The sequence below is a fragment of the Durio zibethinus genome, chromosome 9 (assembly GCF_047325235.1).
Source record: "Durio zibethinus cultivar Kanyao isolate XHJ-2024 chromosome 9, ASM4732523v1, whole genome shotgun sequence".
NCBI classification, from domain to species: Eukaryota; Viridiplantae; Streptophyta; class Magnoliopsida; order Malvales; family Malvaceae; genus Durio; species Durio zibethinus.
Window position 1 is genome coordinate 24,750,858 of NC_143170.1, and position 16,754 is coordinate 24,767,611.

The 16,754-nt window shown below is 31.1% G+C and overlaps 2 protein-coding genes across 2 annotated transcripts; both read left to right on the forward strand.

Moving 5' to 3' along the window:
• On the forward strand, window positions 1-4,041 carry LOC111312257 (hydroxyproline O-galactosyltransferase GALT6-like). The gene is made up of 7 exons (XM_022912358.2): window positions 1-1,050; window positions 2,085-2,317; window positions 2,400-2,690; window positions 2,779-2,907; window positions 2,993-3,166; window positions 3,512-3,619; window positions 3,704-4,041. Exons 1-7 carry the CDS (start codon window positions 162-164, stop codon window positions 3,911-3,913), a joined length of 2,034 nt encoding a protein of 677 aa, XP_022768093.2. The 5' UTR covers window positions 1-161; the 3' UTR covers window positions 3,914-4,041.
• Window positions 4,042-13,075: 9,034 nt separating this feature from the next.
• LOC111312263 (transcription initiation factor IIB-2-like) lies at window positions 13,076-16,754 on the forward strand. Its single transcript, XM_022912372.2, has 7 exons — window positions 13,076-13,638; window positions 14,049-14,073; window positions 15,182-15,311; window positions 15,393-15,523; window positions 15,673-15,761; window positions 16,261-16,337; window positions 16,415-16,754. Exons 1-7 carry the CDS (start codon window positions 13,286-13,288, stop codon window positions 16,543-16,545), a joined length of 936 nt encoding a protein of 311 aa, XP_022768107.2. The 5' UTR covers window positions 13,076-13,285; the 3' UTR covers window positions 16,546-16,754.

A 16,754-nucleotide genomic window follows, 5' to 3' on the forward strand; every position in this document is an offset into this window, starting at 1 on the left:
GACTTCTCCCTCTCTGTCTCTTAATGCGTTCCCTTGCTTCATAACCAAACTCTTTCCTTTCTTTCTCCTTCTCTCTTCGGAGAAATCTATAAAATTTCTCCTCATTTTCTCAGTATCCGTTTCTTTGGGAGGAGAGGGAAACTTTTTTTTTTTTTTGTGAAATGAAGAAATCAAAATCATCGAAGCTAGACAAATTAGACAGATTTGACATGTTTATTTCGTTAGCGAAACAACGATCGGTTCAGATTCTAATCATCATTGGTTTCTTGTACCTAGTTTTGGTCACTTTCGAGATCCCTTTCGTGTTCCGAACTGGGTTCAGTACTTTGTCTCAAGAACCGTTAGCTCGGCTTCCCAGACTCGCCAGCGAGGTCGATGTTCAGGAAAAAGAAGCACCGAGTCGTCCCTTGAATTGGGTTTCCCAAAACTCGCCTTCGCCAACCCGGTTTCAATATCAAAATCAACATCAACAGCAACTCAGAACTCAGTCTGGGATCGTTTCCAATTTGTCTTTCGATGCCAAATCCTTCTACCCGAGTGACAAAGACGGGTCCTTGGAGCTCCATAAGTCCGCAAAGGTCGCTTGGGAACTTGGGAGAAAGCTCTGGGAGGAACTCCAATCAGGAAAAGTTAAAATTGACTCGACAAAGAAGCCCAAGAATGGATCCGAACTGTGTCCGTCTTCGGTTTCTTTATCCGGGTCGGAGTTTTTGGCCCATCGCAATGTCGTGGTGCTGCCCTGTGGGCTTACTTTGGGATCTCACATAACGCTGGTGGGGAAACCTAGAGGAGCCCATGCGGAGACAAATCCGAGGATTGCGTTGATAAAGGACGGGGAGGATCCTGTAATGGTTTCGCAGTTTATGATGGAATTACAGGGTTTGAGGACGGTTGATGGGGAGGAACCACCGCGGATTCTTCATTTTAATCCGAGGTTGAAAGGGGATTGGAGTAGGAAGCCGGTAATTGAGCAGAACACTTGTTATAGGATGCAATGGGGATCTGCTATGCGGTGCGAAGGGTGGAAGTCTAAAGCCGACGATGAGACTGGTTAGTTTGATTTTTGTTGTTGTTGTAGCTTTTGTTTAATTGATTTTGTGAAAAAAGATGTGATTTTTTAAGCTTTCAATAGCTTGCTTAGAGGTGAAGTGTTTAGTGTTTAGCTTAGTAGATTGTTGTGTTCTATATGCAATTTATATAGGAAACTGAGTTGATGCATCATGCACATACTAATTGGAGGTGGAGGAAATGAATTGTGTTTCTCATTGATTTTTTCTTAGCATCTAATGGATAACAGAAATATTTAAGACATGTCAAATATGTTTCTGTTTGGATGTATGTTAAATCAAGAATTTGGGTGTTTTAGAATACAAATTTAATTACTACTGAAGTTCTTAGCAAATTTACTCGTCATCCTTACATGAAGAAAGGATAAGTTGGTATGTGGATTTGGAAATACGATTTCTTTCCATTTTTATTTTTTGGCTCTTTCTTTCTCGTTTAATTGATGGATTATGACACACATGGTGGTCATAATCGAGCTTTGCATTTGCTTTTGACTTGTGATTTTATAGATAGCATGTTCGATTTGTCTGCTGCAAGGAAAATGCTACCGTTGCTAGGATTGCTTCTTCAAAATCTCCTTTCTAAATTTGATGGGTTGCCATTTTAACTTGGGTTTTATCAAAATATGGGCTACTAATGTATGTAACTTAGAAGCCGATAGGAGAATCTTTAAACTTGAAATTAATATCAGGGATTTGTAGCCTGAATAGTAGCTGGAATATACCGATACTCTTATGTCATATGGAGCTATATTGCCCCCCCGCCCCCCCCCCCCCAAAAAAAAAAGAAAAGTAGATAAAATAAGAAAGAAAGTTTTCTTCTCGCATTTGAGAAACTCCATGTCTTGCTCTCTTTTCTTCCTTTTTCCTTGCAATCCTTGCTTTGCCACTGTATCTTTGCAACTGTTTGACAGCCAGCAAATAATGATATGTTGTTTTGAATTGTTCCAGTAGGTGTTCTTTATTTTCATTGATCCTTTATTCTCATGCCATAAAATGTCTAATTCTTTATATTTTCAGTTGATGGTCAGGTGAAGTGTGAGAAGTGGATCCGGGATGATGATGATCACTCTGAGGAGTCTAAGGCAACATGGTGGTTGAAACGGTTAATAGGCCGAACAAAAAAGGTGAATGTTGACTGGCCCTTCCCATTTGCTGAGGGCAAGCTTTTTGTCCTGACTCTTAGTGCTGGTTTGGAAGGATATCATGTTAATGTTGATGGGAGGCATATTACTTCTTTTCCCTATCGAACTGTAAGTTATATAATGTAAACTTAATATTATCCATTATGTTGCATCTTGATTCGTTCTTGATGTGATTCCATAATGTTGGCAGGGGTATACCCTTGAGGATGCCACTGGACTAACTTTAAATGGGGATATTGATGTCCATTATGTATTTGTGGCATCTTTGCCTACATCAAATCCTAGTTTTGCTCCTCAAAGACATCTTGAGATGTCCAACAGATGGAAGGCTCAACCACTTCCTGAGCAGCCTGTGGATCTGTTTATCGGTATACTTTCGGCAGGCAATCATTTTGCTGAGCGGATGGCTGTAAGGAAGTCTTGGATGCAGCATGAACTTGTTAAATCTTCAAATGTGGTTGCTCGTTTCTTTGTGGCAATGGTAAGTTAAGACTATTGTAGTGCTTAAAAGTTTGATAATTTCATGCTTAAATTCTGTATTTAACAACCTTCTCTGACTGTTTGGACAGCATGCAAGAAGGGAAGTGAATGTAGAATTGAAGAAAGAAGCAGAATTTTTTGGAGATATTGTTATTGTGCCTTATATGGACAACTACGATCTTGTTGTGTTGAAAACTGTTGCCATCTGTGAATATGGGGTGAGTAGTGAAATTCTTTCCCGTTTTAAAGAAATGAATACTTTTAACTTGTCTTGAGAATGTTTAATGGGTTTGTTTGTTATAGGCCCGTGTGGTGGCTGCCAAGTTCACAATGAAGTGTGATGATGACACATTTGTGAGAGTAGATGCAGTTATCAATGAAGCGAAGAAAGTAAATGAGGATAGGAGTTTCTATATTGGTAACATAAACTATTACCATAAGCCCCTACGATCTGGTAAATGGGCAGTAACATATGAGGTATGTGGCGGTCTAATATACTGTTGTTTATTTCATTTGTTCAGTTAAAGTGCAGTTAAATGAATCATGCATGATTTGGGTTGTAGAAAGACCTACCTACATAAGTTGTGCATTTCTGTTGTTTCATCACATAATTTTGCTCACTTGTGACTGTATTTTATTTGTTGAAAGTTTGAGCAATTGGAATTTTGTAAATAATTTAGGGTGAATGCAAAATTGCTATACCATAATTTGCTTCAGTGATTGATTTTGTGGAATCTGTGGGAAGCAATATGCATTTGTAAATAATTTGTGTTGATGTTCTTATTGGCTCTTAAGTTCTAACCCATGTATTTGGCGTTTTAGGAGTGGCCAGAGGAAGCTTATCGGCCCTACGCAAATGGACCTGGATACATATTGTCATCTGACATTGCGCACTTCATCGTTTCTGAGTTTGAAAGACACAATTTAAGAGTGAGTAAACTATTTCCTCTCCCTTTCTCTCTCTGAAGATCATGGTGTCTGGCACGTTTTACATAATATTTAAATAATTTGCAGTTGTTTAAGATGGAAGATGTGAGCATGGGACTGTGGGTGGAGAGATTCAACAGCTCAAAACCGGTGGATTATCTTCACAGCTTGAAGTTCTGCCAATTTGGATGCGTAGAAGATTATTACACAGCTCACTACCAGTCCCCAAGACAGATGATGTGCATGTGGGACAAGCTGCAAAGGCAGACAAGGCCTCAATGTTGCGACATGAGATAGTGTTTCTCTCATATGTAGACAGATTTTGCAGTCTTAGCCTCTCTCTCTCTCTATTGTATATTTTATGGAGGGATAGGTTAGTTGTATTTAGGTTGTCTTAATTCAAATTTATTCTTTATTTTTCCGGAGATCCTTTTTCTTTTCTTTTTCTTCCTATTTTTTAGGTTTTTTTCTTAAAGAAAGTGGGGAATCTTAGAGGCAAAAGAGGGCAGTGAATCATTCATATCAGAAAATGAAAGAGAGGTGGCAGATATAGGAACATTTTGGTCACAACTCCTTCTGTGATCTTTAGTATGATAAAGGCATTAGATGGGAATAATTCCTCTCACTTGGGCTTCTTTTTTTTTTTTTTTAAAAGACCATTCTTTCAGACCTTTAGCACTAAAGTTGTCTGCCATGCAACCAAAGCAGACTCAATTTAGTGCAAAAATGCCTCTAATTCTTCGACAATGTATCGACCTAAGCGCAATAGCAGCATACCATGATATCATTTATAATCATTTTAGTATAATTAATTAATTATAATTTAAAATTATGTGAAATTTATCAAAATTTTATATGAAATTTATATTTATAAGTGGTGAACTTTTACATAATTTTTTTATTATGATTAAATAATTGTAAGATTATAATAAAAATAATTATAAGTAAAATATTATTGCACAATACTCATTAAGTAATAAGTAATTAGTAAGTGACCCAAGCTTCGTATGGTTTTTTGTATGTATTGTATAAACATAGTTAAAGAAGATGAAAAGAAAAATGAAAGAGAACAAAATACAGAAGTAAAAGTTATATTTAGAGTTGTCAATAAAGTTCAAAAGTTTGATAGAAAATCTAAATAAATACAAAAACTTCCTCAAGTAAAGATAAGCACTTTAGAACAACAATATTTACTTTAGTAGTTACTAAATAAGTTAAAAGTTCCATGAAAAAGTTGAGGAAGTAACCGCAAAAACTTTCTCAACGAAATATTAGTACTTTAAGAAAACTATTGTAAGCAAGTTAGACAAATTATTGATTATTAATTGTTCTTATAGGCAATAAATTTCATTTTTTTTTTGGTCCAACATTGATGAAGATGCAATGGTCTCCTAGATTGAGGTTATTGTCATTTGCAAATTGGCACCAACCTCCAAAGAAAACTTTGTTTTCCCTTCACATATGTACTAGACCTCCCATTTTTTGTCACTGTTTGGAATGGAAAAGGTGATGAGGGATGGTTTTTTGGGTAGATGTTTTTTGACAAATCAATTTGGAATGTGTTGTTCTCAATACAAATGTTATTTAAGTTAGATAAAAAAATAAAGTCAGTTTATTAATATGTGAAAGATGAAGTTGTTCATTACCAAAACGTAGAAGGTTCGAACATTGGTTTTAGTTAGCATGCAAATGAATGTAGTTATGTCCTTTTCATTGTTGAAGTTGTTTTTAAAGTCATTCTTCTTTATCAAAATCTTTAATGTTATATAGAATGAAAATTTCAGATTGTGAAGCCAGGTCTTCCAGGTTGAAAGCTTCCATGTCAACATTTGTTAATTGTTATCCTTGGGATGAGTTAGCTTGGTTTCGAGTATCATGTAGTGTTGGTGTCAAAAAAAAAAAAAATGATTCAATAATTGTTTTGAAGTGAGAAGTAAAGAAATAAGAAATGAGAAACCTTTTTTGGTTTGGATTGCATTGGTAGTCAACATGATTCTGCTACAACTAAAGAAGTAAACATCAAATATTTTGTTGTTTTGGTTGTATTTAAAAATGGCAAAGTCTCCTAATTGGAGGCAGTAGGTAGCAACAAAGTTTCTCCAACCATTGTGGAAGTGCAAAGCATTATGAGTCATAGTCAAGTTAACTTTGAATGTTTGTGGGTCTAATCCTTTGAGGTAAACTTTTTTTTTTTTTTTAGTTTGTAAATCTCGCATGTATAGCTAAATAAAAGCTTATGGAAATGGTTGGATTTTTTTTTTCTTTTGTAAAATGAAGAGTTTGTTAGTTTTTTAACTGTAATTGTCCTAATTTTTTTTTCATAGAAAAGATAACATGCATGGAGTATGATGTTTGTTTACTATTATAATATACAAATGTAAAGAATTAATTTTTCTTGATTAAATAAATGTCAAAACACAAAATGCAAATAAGTACAAGAAATTTGGGGCCTATATCATGGATATAAAACAAATAGATGAATGGAAAATGTTACTTGAAATAGACATATTAAATTCAAACAAAGAAATGGTGTCGTGTTCGTGTATAGTTTTGGGTTAATAGGATTGTTAGAGAAACAAATAGATTATAATAACAAAGAAAAAAAAATTGATTATAGCAACAATGAAACAAAAAATTGTCAAGGAAAGCAATAATAATAAATCTTGATTGCCAAACAATGGAACAATGCAATAAAAGAAAATTAACAATAGTAAAAAACAAAACAGACTTGTGTAGAAATCTTGTATCTATTCTAAACAACAATAAGAAATTTTGTTATGATAGAACCCTAAATCTTTGCAAAGAAATAAACAATTGATCAATTTATTTGCTTACCATTGAGTCATGTATAACTGTTGATCGAAGCATAAACATGATGAATTGGGGCAAATTGTCTACAAATGCCATATTGAGAGAGGTGAAAGTAGTGGCACAGCCAACTATTGAGGAATAGATAGATGTAGAGTTTTAATCCTTCTATGTTTTATGTGCCAAGAAGATGAAGAAATTTGTTTTCGAATGGGTTTACATGGGTAAAGGCTAAAGGGTTTTGGAGAATTTGGTAAGAAAAAATTTTTTTTCAACAAAACATAGTAGTAATATATTTAAGACCATCATTTTAGTTATAGTTTTTTTTTTTCATTTTTATTAATGTATTATTGTGAAAATAAATTTTTTTACTAATATAAATATAATAATATATTTGTTTATTATGGAAGTGAAATATAATTAAAGTAATTATTTGTAGTTGTATTCATTTTATATTTCAAAGTTAAATTTAAATATTAAATAAAACTAAATATTTTATTGATGGAATAAAATAATTATCTTTTTTGTAAAATTTTTAGGAATATGTATGATATTATTTGCAAGAGTAGTTTACATTTATACAATCAAATGGTAAATTTGATTATGGAACAAAACTTTATTTACTTGAAATATAGTTAAAGTTAAAAAAAATTATTAATTTTAAAGCGTGCAGTTGTAATTTAGTGTGAATACTTGATAAAGAAAAAATTTTGTATTCAATTTAAACTTAATATTCTACATCTATATATTTTTGCAAATGTTTAGAGAAGTTATATAAATAAAATAATTCAATCAAGAATGCATGCTAAGTAGCAACAATTTTTTTTTTCTTGTGACATAGAACCTACAAATTAGGATTAATGTTTATATGTGTTAAACGTTAACAAATTAGCATAATCATAGAAACCTACAAATAACCATCACATTTTGGTAGTTTTGGAATAAATATTGAGGGCCAGCTGTAAAACTTGCTGGCAATATGACTCATTTACTAATAGAATTACGTTGAAGCTCACCTATTGCAATTCAGTTCCATATATCTTTATACATTTTAGATAAAATAGCTTTTTGATTATCTTTTATAAATTTGAGTCACATTTTTTCAACACTTGCATATGTATCCACAATAAACTGTTGAAACACTTGACTGCCCTTCAACAAAGTATTACCTAGGTCTATTCTGTTTTGGATTATATACGCATAAAATTCATTCATTGTCAGTGTTTTTCATTTACACCTCTCTTTCTTGGATGAACTGACATATTTAATATCAATATTATAGTCATCATCACCATAAGGAAATAAGAGAGAATATTACAAAGCCATTAAAGAATGATGAAGATTACTGATTCTCTTCAAACCATTAGTTCTATGATTAACAATTATATTATGCCGCCTATCATACTTACCTATATCTCTTACTATTAGTGTTGCAACTTTACCAGATGGAGGAATATAGCTCTATCTCTTTGTTCCCTATCCATATCAACCTTAATCTTATAGGAATTTAATTTGAATTCCTAAATCGATCCCTAGCTGATCTGAATATTTTAAAAATCTCATTAATTGTGTCAAGCACCATAATCAATTCATCCACAAGTGTAGCATCTATCCTTAAGCTTTCATTATCATCTATAAATACAGCCATGCGATTCAAAATTTCATGTTCATTATCATATCTATACATCTGAGCAAACTTAAGATTTTTACTAAGTAGTGGAATCGAAAACCTATCCTATAATGATTTTGAATACAAATCTTAAAAGCATAAAAACATGCTCTATTATTTATGCTATTATTAACCTTGCCCTCAATCGAAGTAAATTAAAACATTGAGCTATAAATTCTAATGTTATCCTTAAAATCATCATGACTAAGGAGATTATCTAAAAAATTTGGGGTCTTCCTAAAAGTAAGTAACCAAACAATTTCTTATTGACAATAAAAACTAAACGTAAGATTATAAATTTTTTTTTTAGAGATATCAACATCTCTTCGTACCACATTAAAGCATTACAAAAAAGGACAGATACATTTAAAACCACCAAAATTAAAAAAAATAAAATAGGTTTATAAAAGAATGACAAACAAAATAGACCCGTAAAACACTTATCAACATGGTACAAAATAAACCTAATATATTAAATCATAAATTATTAAAATAAATCAAATGCAACCAAATTTACTTGAATGTTGTATTAATCTTTTTCCCTACTAGAACAGTTCAAATCTCATTGACTTTTTAAGCAAATTGTCATATCATGCTTCTTTCCTTCACAAATTAAAGTAAAAAAATTGAGAACTAAACATAAATAAAGTATTTTCATAACAAAAAACAATTTAAAAAAATAAATGAATCGAAAATTATCAACATGCTTTATGACCACAATATATGAACCTCTACCATGGCCAAAATAACTCATTGAATCATCTAATGAAAGCTTAAATTTTTTTTCTTGATAAAAGAGTTATTGAATCTCTTGAAATAAGAGATTTAGATGATTCAACCATAATTATCTCTAATTCTCCAATAATATTAACCATTGAATACAACAATATATGATATTGATATTAATTATCTCCATTACAATCAACAAAATCATCACTCAAAACAATAATGGTAAATCACACCAAATCATCATCCAGAATTAAAGGTTTTTTTTTATATTAATACATGTATCACTATATCTTATAATACCCAGCCTTTACCTTGACCAATAGTTATATCATTCGAACATCCATCAATAATAAATTAAGAAAATATACCCAAAGAAACACCATGCTACCTTATTAACTTAGTAGAATTCAACATTTTTAATCTTTTAATTCTATTATCTTTTGCTTAATTAACATATCCATAATTAAAACCTACTGCTCAATAAACCAAAATACTAAAAAAAACAAAAAAACAACACAACAACTTCAAATACAAATGAAAACATTAAACAATAAAAGATAATAATAACGAACACTCAAAAACAACAGAAAGAAGTAAAAAAATAATAGAAAACAACAGAATATCACAGGTAAATAAAGAAAAAAAATAATAAGAACAAAACAAAACCTTAACAGTGAACTCACTTCAAACTAAATTAAGCAACAATATTCAAAAAATCATATCATTGAAAAAAATATACAATATTGCATTAAAAACGTTTATCAAATAATAAAAAAAAATTATTCAAACAACAGTTTTCACATATATATTTTTTAACATTTCTACAAAATAATCACCAACACTAGAATTTATTACATAATTTTTATAAAAAAATTATAAACATAAAATGGATTTTACAATTCAACTTAATATAAATAAATCCTCAAATAAACTCACATCAGATCAAAACAACACAAAACATCTAAAAATTCTTGCATAAAATATAAAATACTTATCAAAATGAAAAAATATTCTTTCTCACAATATGTAAAAACCTTAACCTTTCCAATCTATTAATCTCATTCTCTCTTTACCTGATTAACAACATCAATGATTTACAACAAATATAGAGATGAAAAAAAATAAAGAAACAATAAATAACTTGCAGCAACAAATGAAGACATAAAAAAAAAGAAAATAATTGTAAATACTTAAAAACAATAAAAAAAAATAGCACAATAACTTCCAGCAACAAATGAAGACAAAGCAAAATACTTATCAAATTAAAGAATAATTTTCCTTAACAACATACAAAAACCTTAACCTTTCAAATATATTCATTCTATTCTCTCTTATCAGATTAACAACATTTAGGACTTATAATAAATGTATAAAAAAAATGCATAACAACTTGCTACAATAAATGAAACAATACACCAGAAAGTAAATTTTAATTGAAAGCAATACACCAACACAGTCAAATAAATGAAAAAACAACAATAACAAAACAAAACAAAACCTTAACAATCAACTAATTTCAAACTGAAGTAGGCACTGACATTCAAGAAATTCTATTAAAGAAGAAAAAAATATATGATGTTACATCAAAACTCTTCAAAAAATATATAAATAAAAAAAAATTCCATTTAAACAATAAATCACACATGTATTCTCTCCAACATTTCTACAAAATAATTACCATTATTGGAATTTACTTCATAATTTTTATCAAAAAAATTATAAATGGATTATAAATTTTATAATTCAACTCAATATAGGCATATCCTAAACCAAGCTTATTTTATATCAAAACAACACAATAACTTGCAACAACAAATGAAGCAACACTATAAACATATTATTGAACTTACATTTTGACTCAACATAAATAAACTCTCAAATAAACTCATCTTAGATAAAAAGAGTACAAAACCTCTAATAGTTCTTGCATAAAAAAATAAAGTACTTATCAAATTAAAGAAAAACTCTTCTAAAAAACATGAAAAAAAAATAAATATACTGAAACAATTTTACCAAATATATAAACATAACCCCAAAAAAAAAACATAGATAATGAAAAAGAAAAAAAAATTAGAAACAATTTGAGAAAAATGGCCATAAACTAAGAACCTAAAAAATTTCTCACCAATTAAAAAAGAAACTCATTAATAAAAGAAAACTTGAAATTTCTCAACAACCAAAGGACATAGAACCTTTCATAAACTAAAAAAAATTAAACAAGAAAAAATTTCATTCAATCACAAATTTAAAAAATAATACTAATAAAAATCAAATAAAACCTACACATAAAAAAAATAGCCATCAGAATATCAAATATAGAAAAAATATCGAAGTAGAGAAAAACCTCAAACCCAAAAATAAATAAACATGATTAAAAATAAAAAATAAAGAAAGCAGCAATAAACGATAGAGAAACAACATTAAAGCTTGCATAGACTTGACACAATTGTTCTATACTTCATGCCACTTTTCTTCTTTCATTTCAAATCTCATTTAATGTTAGCTCAACTACCAAAATAAAATTTTAGAAATAGCAAAAACAAAGCGTAAAAATAATACAAAAGCAAAACAAATGTCATGCTCTATAGCCATCAAAACAAAAGCAAAGTAAACATCTACAAAAGGAAAAAAATCGTGGAAAGAAAATATTAAAACTAGACATGTATAAGTTCGATGATCCTTTGAGATCTTTTTAATATGTAGTTGTATAGATGTCCAAAAGTTTGTAAACAACAATGTGAACCCTCATACTTGAAAAATAAATACAACCAACATTATTAGATTAGCATTATTGTTGAAAGTAATTTTTGCCTTTAAAAATTACTATAATTCAAACATAATATTAAACAACAAAAAAATTAAGTTATGTTTGCTTGTAGAAAATATTTTTTTTGTTTTTATTTTCTAAAAACAAATTTCATTTTGTAATTGTTGAATTTTAAAAACATGTTTGGTAGATGAAAATGAAAAATTATTTTTAAAAATAAAAATTATGAAAATGTGTTTTGTATTTACATTTTCAAAAAAATAAAAGTAATAACTAAATAATTAATGTCAATAATTAAATAAAGCATCAAAAGTTAAACCAATCAAACCAAAAAAGAACAAAATCCAAATTCTACCATATCACTAAAAGCCCAAAAAGCAAAACTATAAAGTATAGCATGATTTAACCAACTAATCCCATTAACCTCATAATAATCCCAAAAAATGATAATAGAAACTACGATGAGTCCTTTTAAGGTAAGGAAGCTTTAAAAAGCTATTTATACAAATCTTAACTCCATTTCGCTTATAAGAAATCACAAGGAAAATGCAAAAGAAAATTTTTCAATTTTTTTTTGCTCAGCAAACAAACAAAATTCAATAAAAAAATAATTTACACAAGAAAAACTAAAATTAAATATCAAACAACCATAATTTTAATTGCATACAATGAGTAATTTGAGAGAAAATAAAAGGAAAAGAAAAAGAGAAGAGAAAGAAAGAACATAGAAACAAGGAAGGAGAATAAAAAAAAAACATGACTTATAGGTTGTTTCAGCTTTTACAAAAAAAATCATAAAATTTTGCATCATTTATGAATTGAACTTGGGTGTTTAGAAAGTTTACAATGAACAATTAAATTTTTTTTTTTAAAATTAGTGTTTTCTCATTTTTCAATTACTCTCTATATTTTCTTTGAAAATGCTCAAAGCATTTTTTTTCTTTCTCTCTAATTTTGGCACACATTCATTCTCATTTTTTTAAAAATTATTTTATATTTTTTCAACCAAACATATTTTTACCTACATTTTCTATTTTCTATAAAAAAATAAAAAATAACTATATTTCTTGAACCAAATACTACTTTAATTTTTTGTTTAAAAATTTGATTTTTCAACCCAAACCAAAAACTCATCAAGATATGCTTTTAAAGTAAAAATATGTTAGGGATATTAGGATAAAAAAAATCACTTTATTATCCTTATATTTTGAATATTTTATAATCTTATATATATTTTAAAATATTTCAATTCCTCAAAATATATTTTTACAAAATATCAAATAATTAAAATTTTAAATACATTTTTTCAAACGTAATAATAATAAGAAATTAACCCCTTGTATTATTAAGTAACGTTTAATTCACGCAATTTAGCAATGAAAAACTGCCATTTTTAGCCACAAATGCAGAGCACCAAACCCCAAAAACACTCCCTAAAAGTGGTAAAGTCAAATTTATAAATGGCACCAAAGCCTCCCGAAACTCGAAAACCCCATTGCCATTATTGCATCTTTAATCAGCTTTTCAAACTTACCATATTACCCCTCCCCTGTCTGCCACACCATTGCTCCACAATGCAAATTATTAACTCACTCTTTAGAAAACAAGCAACAAAACTGAAAACCACGACAAAACCATTAAAAAAACATTATTAAAATCAAAGTCAAGGAGGAACCCAAAGTTTTTTATTGTAATAATGGCAGACTTGTTCTGCCCAGAATGTAAGAAGTTTACCGAGGTTGTCTTTGACCATTCTGCCGGTGACACTATATGTTCCGAGTGTGGCTTAGTGCTGGAGGCTCACTCTGTCGATGAAACCTCGGAGTGGCGAACCTTTTCCAACGAGTCAGCTGATAATGACCCTGTTCGTGTTGGTGGGCCCTACAATCCTCTTCTAAGCAGCGGTGGGCTTTCAACTGTCATTTCCAAGCCCAACGGAGGTTCCAGTGAGTTTTTGTCTTCCTCTCTGGGGAAATGGCAGGGCCGGGGATCCAACCCGGACAGGAATCTTATTCAGGCGTTTAAGGCTATTGCTACCATGTCCGAAAGGTTTGATCTTAACAATGATGAAAGTTAGGTTCTGGGTTTTTTTTCGGGGTTGTTGGGTGCGTTTGGTTTTTGGAAACACTTTTTTTTTGGGGGTTTGTTTTTACTTTCTTTCTGATTATGGTTTGTCTGTGTTGACTGCAAATGTGGGTCTTACAAAAAAAGGTTGGCGGATAAGTCTGGTAGAAACCTTTTCAATGGACCAAACACGCCCTTTTCACTTGATCGTTGTTTTAGTAGGGTGGGTTTTTCTTGAAGATGCTCGACTCCTAGGGGCCTGCCAATCAACAAAAATTGGATCAAGCTTTTGATGTTTTCCTTTCTTTATTTCTTTTCAAACTGCAAGCATTTTTTTTTTTTTTTGATACAATAGCAAATGTAACTGATGCCATCAATTACTTTCTTTGTTTCAGGTTGGGACTTGTCACAACCATAAAGGTTTGTCACTTACTTTAAATTCATCTTCAAGCTTTTCTGCTTCATCAACTATCGACTTTTATTTCTCGGTTTGTTTTCCTTAACGTTCATGTTGTTTAGATTCAAACTCGAACTGTATTCTCAGGGGGGTTCTTGGTTATTGCTTTTGTTTAAAGAAATGGATATTGATGGAAAGTAAATATTGAAATGCCTTAGCAAAATGAAGAACTAGAAATGAAGATGGAGGTTAAAACGTGCAAAGTTGTGATAATGGAGTGAACAAGGATAAAAGTTTCGAGAAGGGAAAACTTGAAAACCTTTGTGGTTTATGTGGAAACGGGCTCATTCTTAGATTAAGATTCTTAGATGCCTTAATGGGTGTGATTCAGGGGATTGCTGATACTGAAGCAAGGGTGTCTGTACACACGATTTGCTAGTTGGGTTAACAACTGTCATTGCTAGTTGGGTTAACAACAGTCATTTCGAATCCGGAGTTTCAGTTACTCCATGCAGTCGCTTTAAGAGGTTGCATCCGGTAAGTCTGGGGTCTAAATCCTAGCAGTTGCAACCCCTTCTACTATTCCACCTCCTTTGAAAGGAAAAAAACAACAGTTATTTCAGAGCCTCCTTTAAATTTAGGATGGATTAGTGCTTGGAAAAGCTGATAGTGGCAGCCATTTGCTTTAATGAAGCCAGTTGAATATTGTATTTCATATTCTCATTATAACACATTGCCGTCATTGTTAATTGCTACTGTAATCACTTCTTCCTCGTGACGAAATTACACAATTGCTCAAATTTAAACATGCTTGAACTGTCGCTGCTCAGTGGATATTTGGAATCATCAGAACAAAGTTAATACATGATTAAACTGCAAAACGTCCTGAAGTCTTTTAAGTCTTAACTGTCTTAGCCATTCTGTTTGTTTTCCTCAACTTTATTTCTTTTAACTTCAATATAGAATTATCTATGAGTCCAGAATCCATGAGTTTCAACTTTTCATGCTGATGGAATATTCACTATAAATTTCTCTTTTTTCTCAATTCATTAGTCCTTTCTTGTTGTCTCCAATGATCTTTTGATTGAAAAGTGCTTGAATGCTTTGGCCCTTATTAATTGGGTTTGTTAGGATAGAGCTAATGAAATATATAAGAAGATTGAAGATCAAAAGCTTCTTAGAGGACGGAATCAAGATGCAATTATGGCGGCTTGCCTCTATATTGCTTGTCGGCAGGAAAACAAGCCTCGAACTGTTAAAGGTGAAGATTCAATTTATACCTTTTTCCCTTTTAATCAATTTACTTCATAAAGGTTTCTAAATGTGGATGGATTTCTACTAGAAATTTGTTCCATTGTACATGGCACATCGAAGAGAGAAATTGGTCGAGCAAAAGAGTTCATTGTGAAACATTTGGAGCTAGAGATGGGTCAGTCGATGGAGATTGGAACTATACATGCTGGTGACTATATGGTGTGTTTGCTGCAGTTTTATCATTTTATGTCATCCCTTTCCTTCTCTCAGATTTTTCATCCATTAGAAATTTTCTGGTTCTTAGTGTTTCATACTTCCATTATTATTAACTGTTCAGTATAACCTTTTACATATTTTCCAACCTGCAGAGGCGTTTCTGTTCCAATCTTGGAATGGCCAATCAAGATGTTAAGGCTGCACAAGAAGCTGTGCAGAAATCTGAAGAGCTTGACATTAGGTCAGTTCTATTTGATCTGACTTTTAACAGGGAGAAGTAGAACCTCTATCCATCGACAATGTCTGCTTGTCCTGTTAGAAAAGAGTGAAACCTAAACCTTAAGGTTTTCATGCTTTAAGAGAAATTTACTATCCTTAGAATATGCTCTGTCTAATGATATATATTGCTTTCAGCATCTGTTCTGTGTAATTCTTGCTTCATACTCAATAACACCACTTAAAATAATTAATAACTCCACTGTATTTAAGAGGGGAATGGGGTGAAAAGAAATAGAATAAAAACCAAAGGGAGGAAACGAAGCTGGGGAAATGAGATATAAGGTTTATCTGGCCTTTTTCTTTATGAAAGCCATTAATTTAATAATTTTGTAGACTCGTAGAATGTGATTCAAGGGGAAAAGAGGAGAGAGGTTGTCTCCTTGCTGACACAAATTATTTGGGAAGAAAAATTAGAAAAATTTTCAGGAAACTGCTATGACTTCTTTGGCTTACCGTTGCAGGAGGAGCCCAATTTCAATAGCTGCAGCTATTATTTACATAATATCTCAACTATCAGATGACAAAAAGCCTCTCAAAGGTTCGAAATATAAAAACTATTCTTTCCTGGTTTTTATAGCTTGCCGTGTAGTTGATGTTTATGCCCTGTGGCTTCAGATATCTCAGTTGTTACTAGAGTAGCTGAAGGAACCATTAAGAACTCTTTCAAGGATCTTTCTCCGCACTTGTCGGGGCTAATACCTGCATGGTATGCCACCGAGGAAGATATCAAGAATCTCCAGCCCTAAAAATGCTGTAAGTTGAAAACAAAGCTAAAGCAAGATTAGGCTTTCTTCATAGAGATGAGACTTCTAGTAAATGATCCTACCCTGTTGACCCCTTCATGTAAATAGAACAGGTTTTTCTTCCTTCTTGTGGTAAACTGGAATGAGGACCAAGCATTCCTAACTATTACAACTTGTTTTAATTTGAGCCCTTTGGCAAGTGTTTCTTCTGA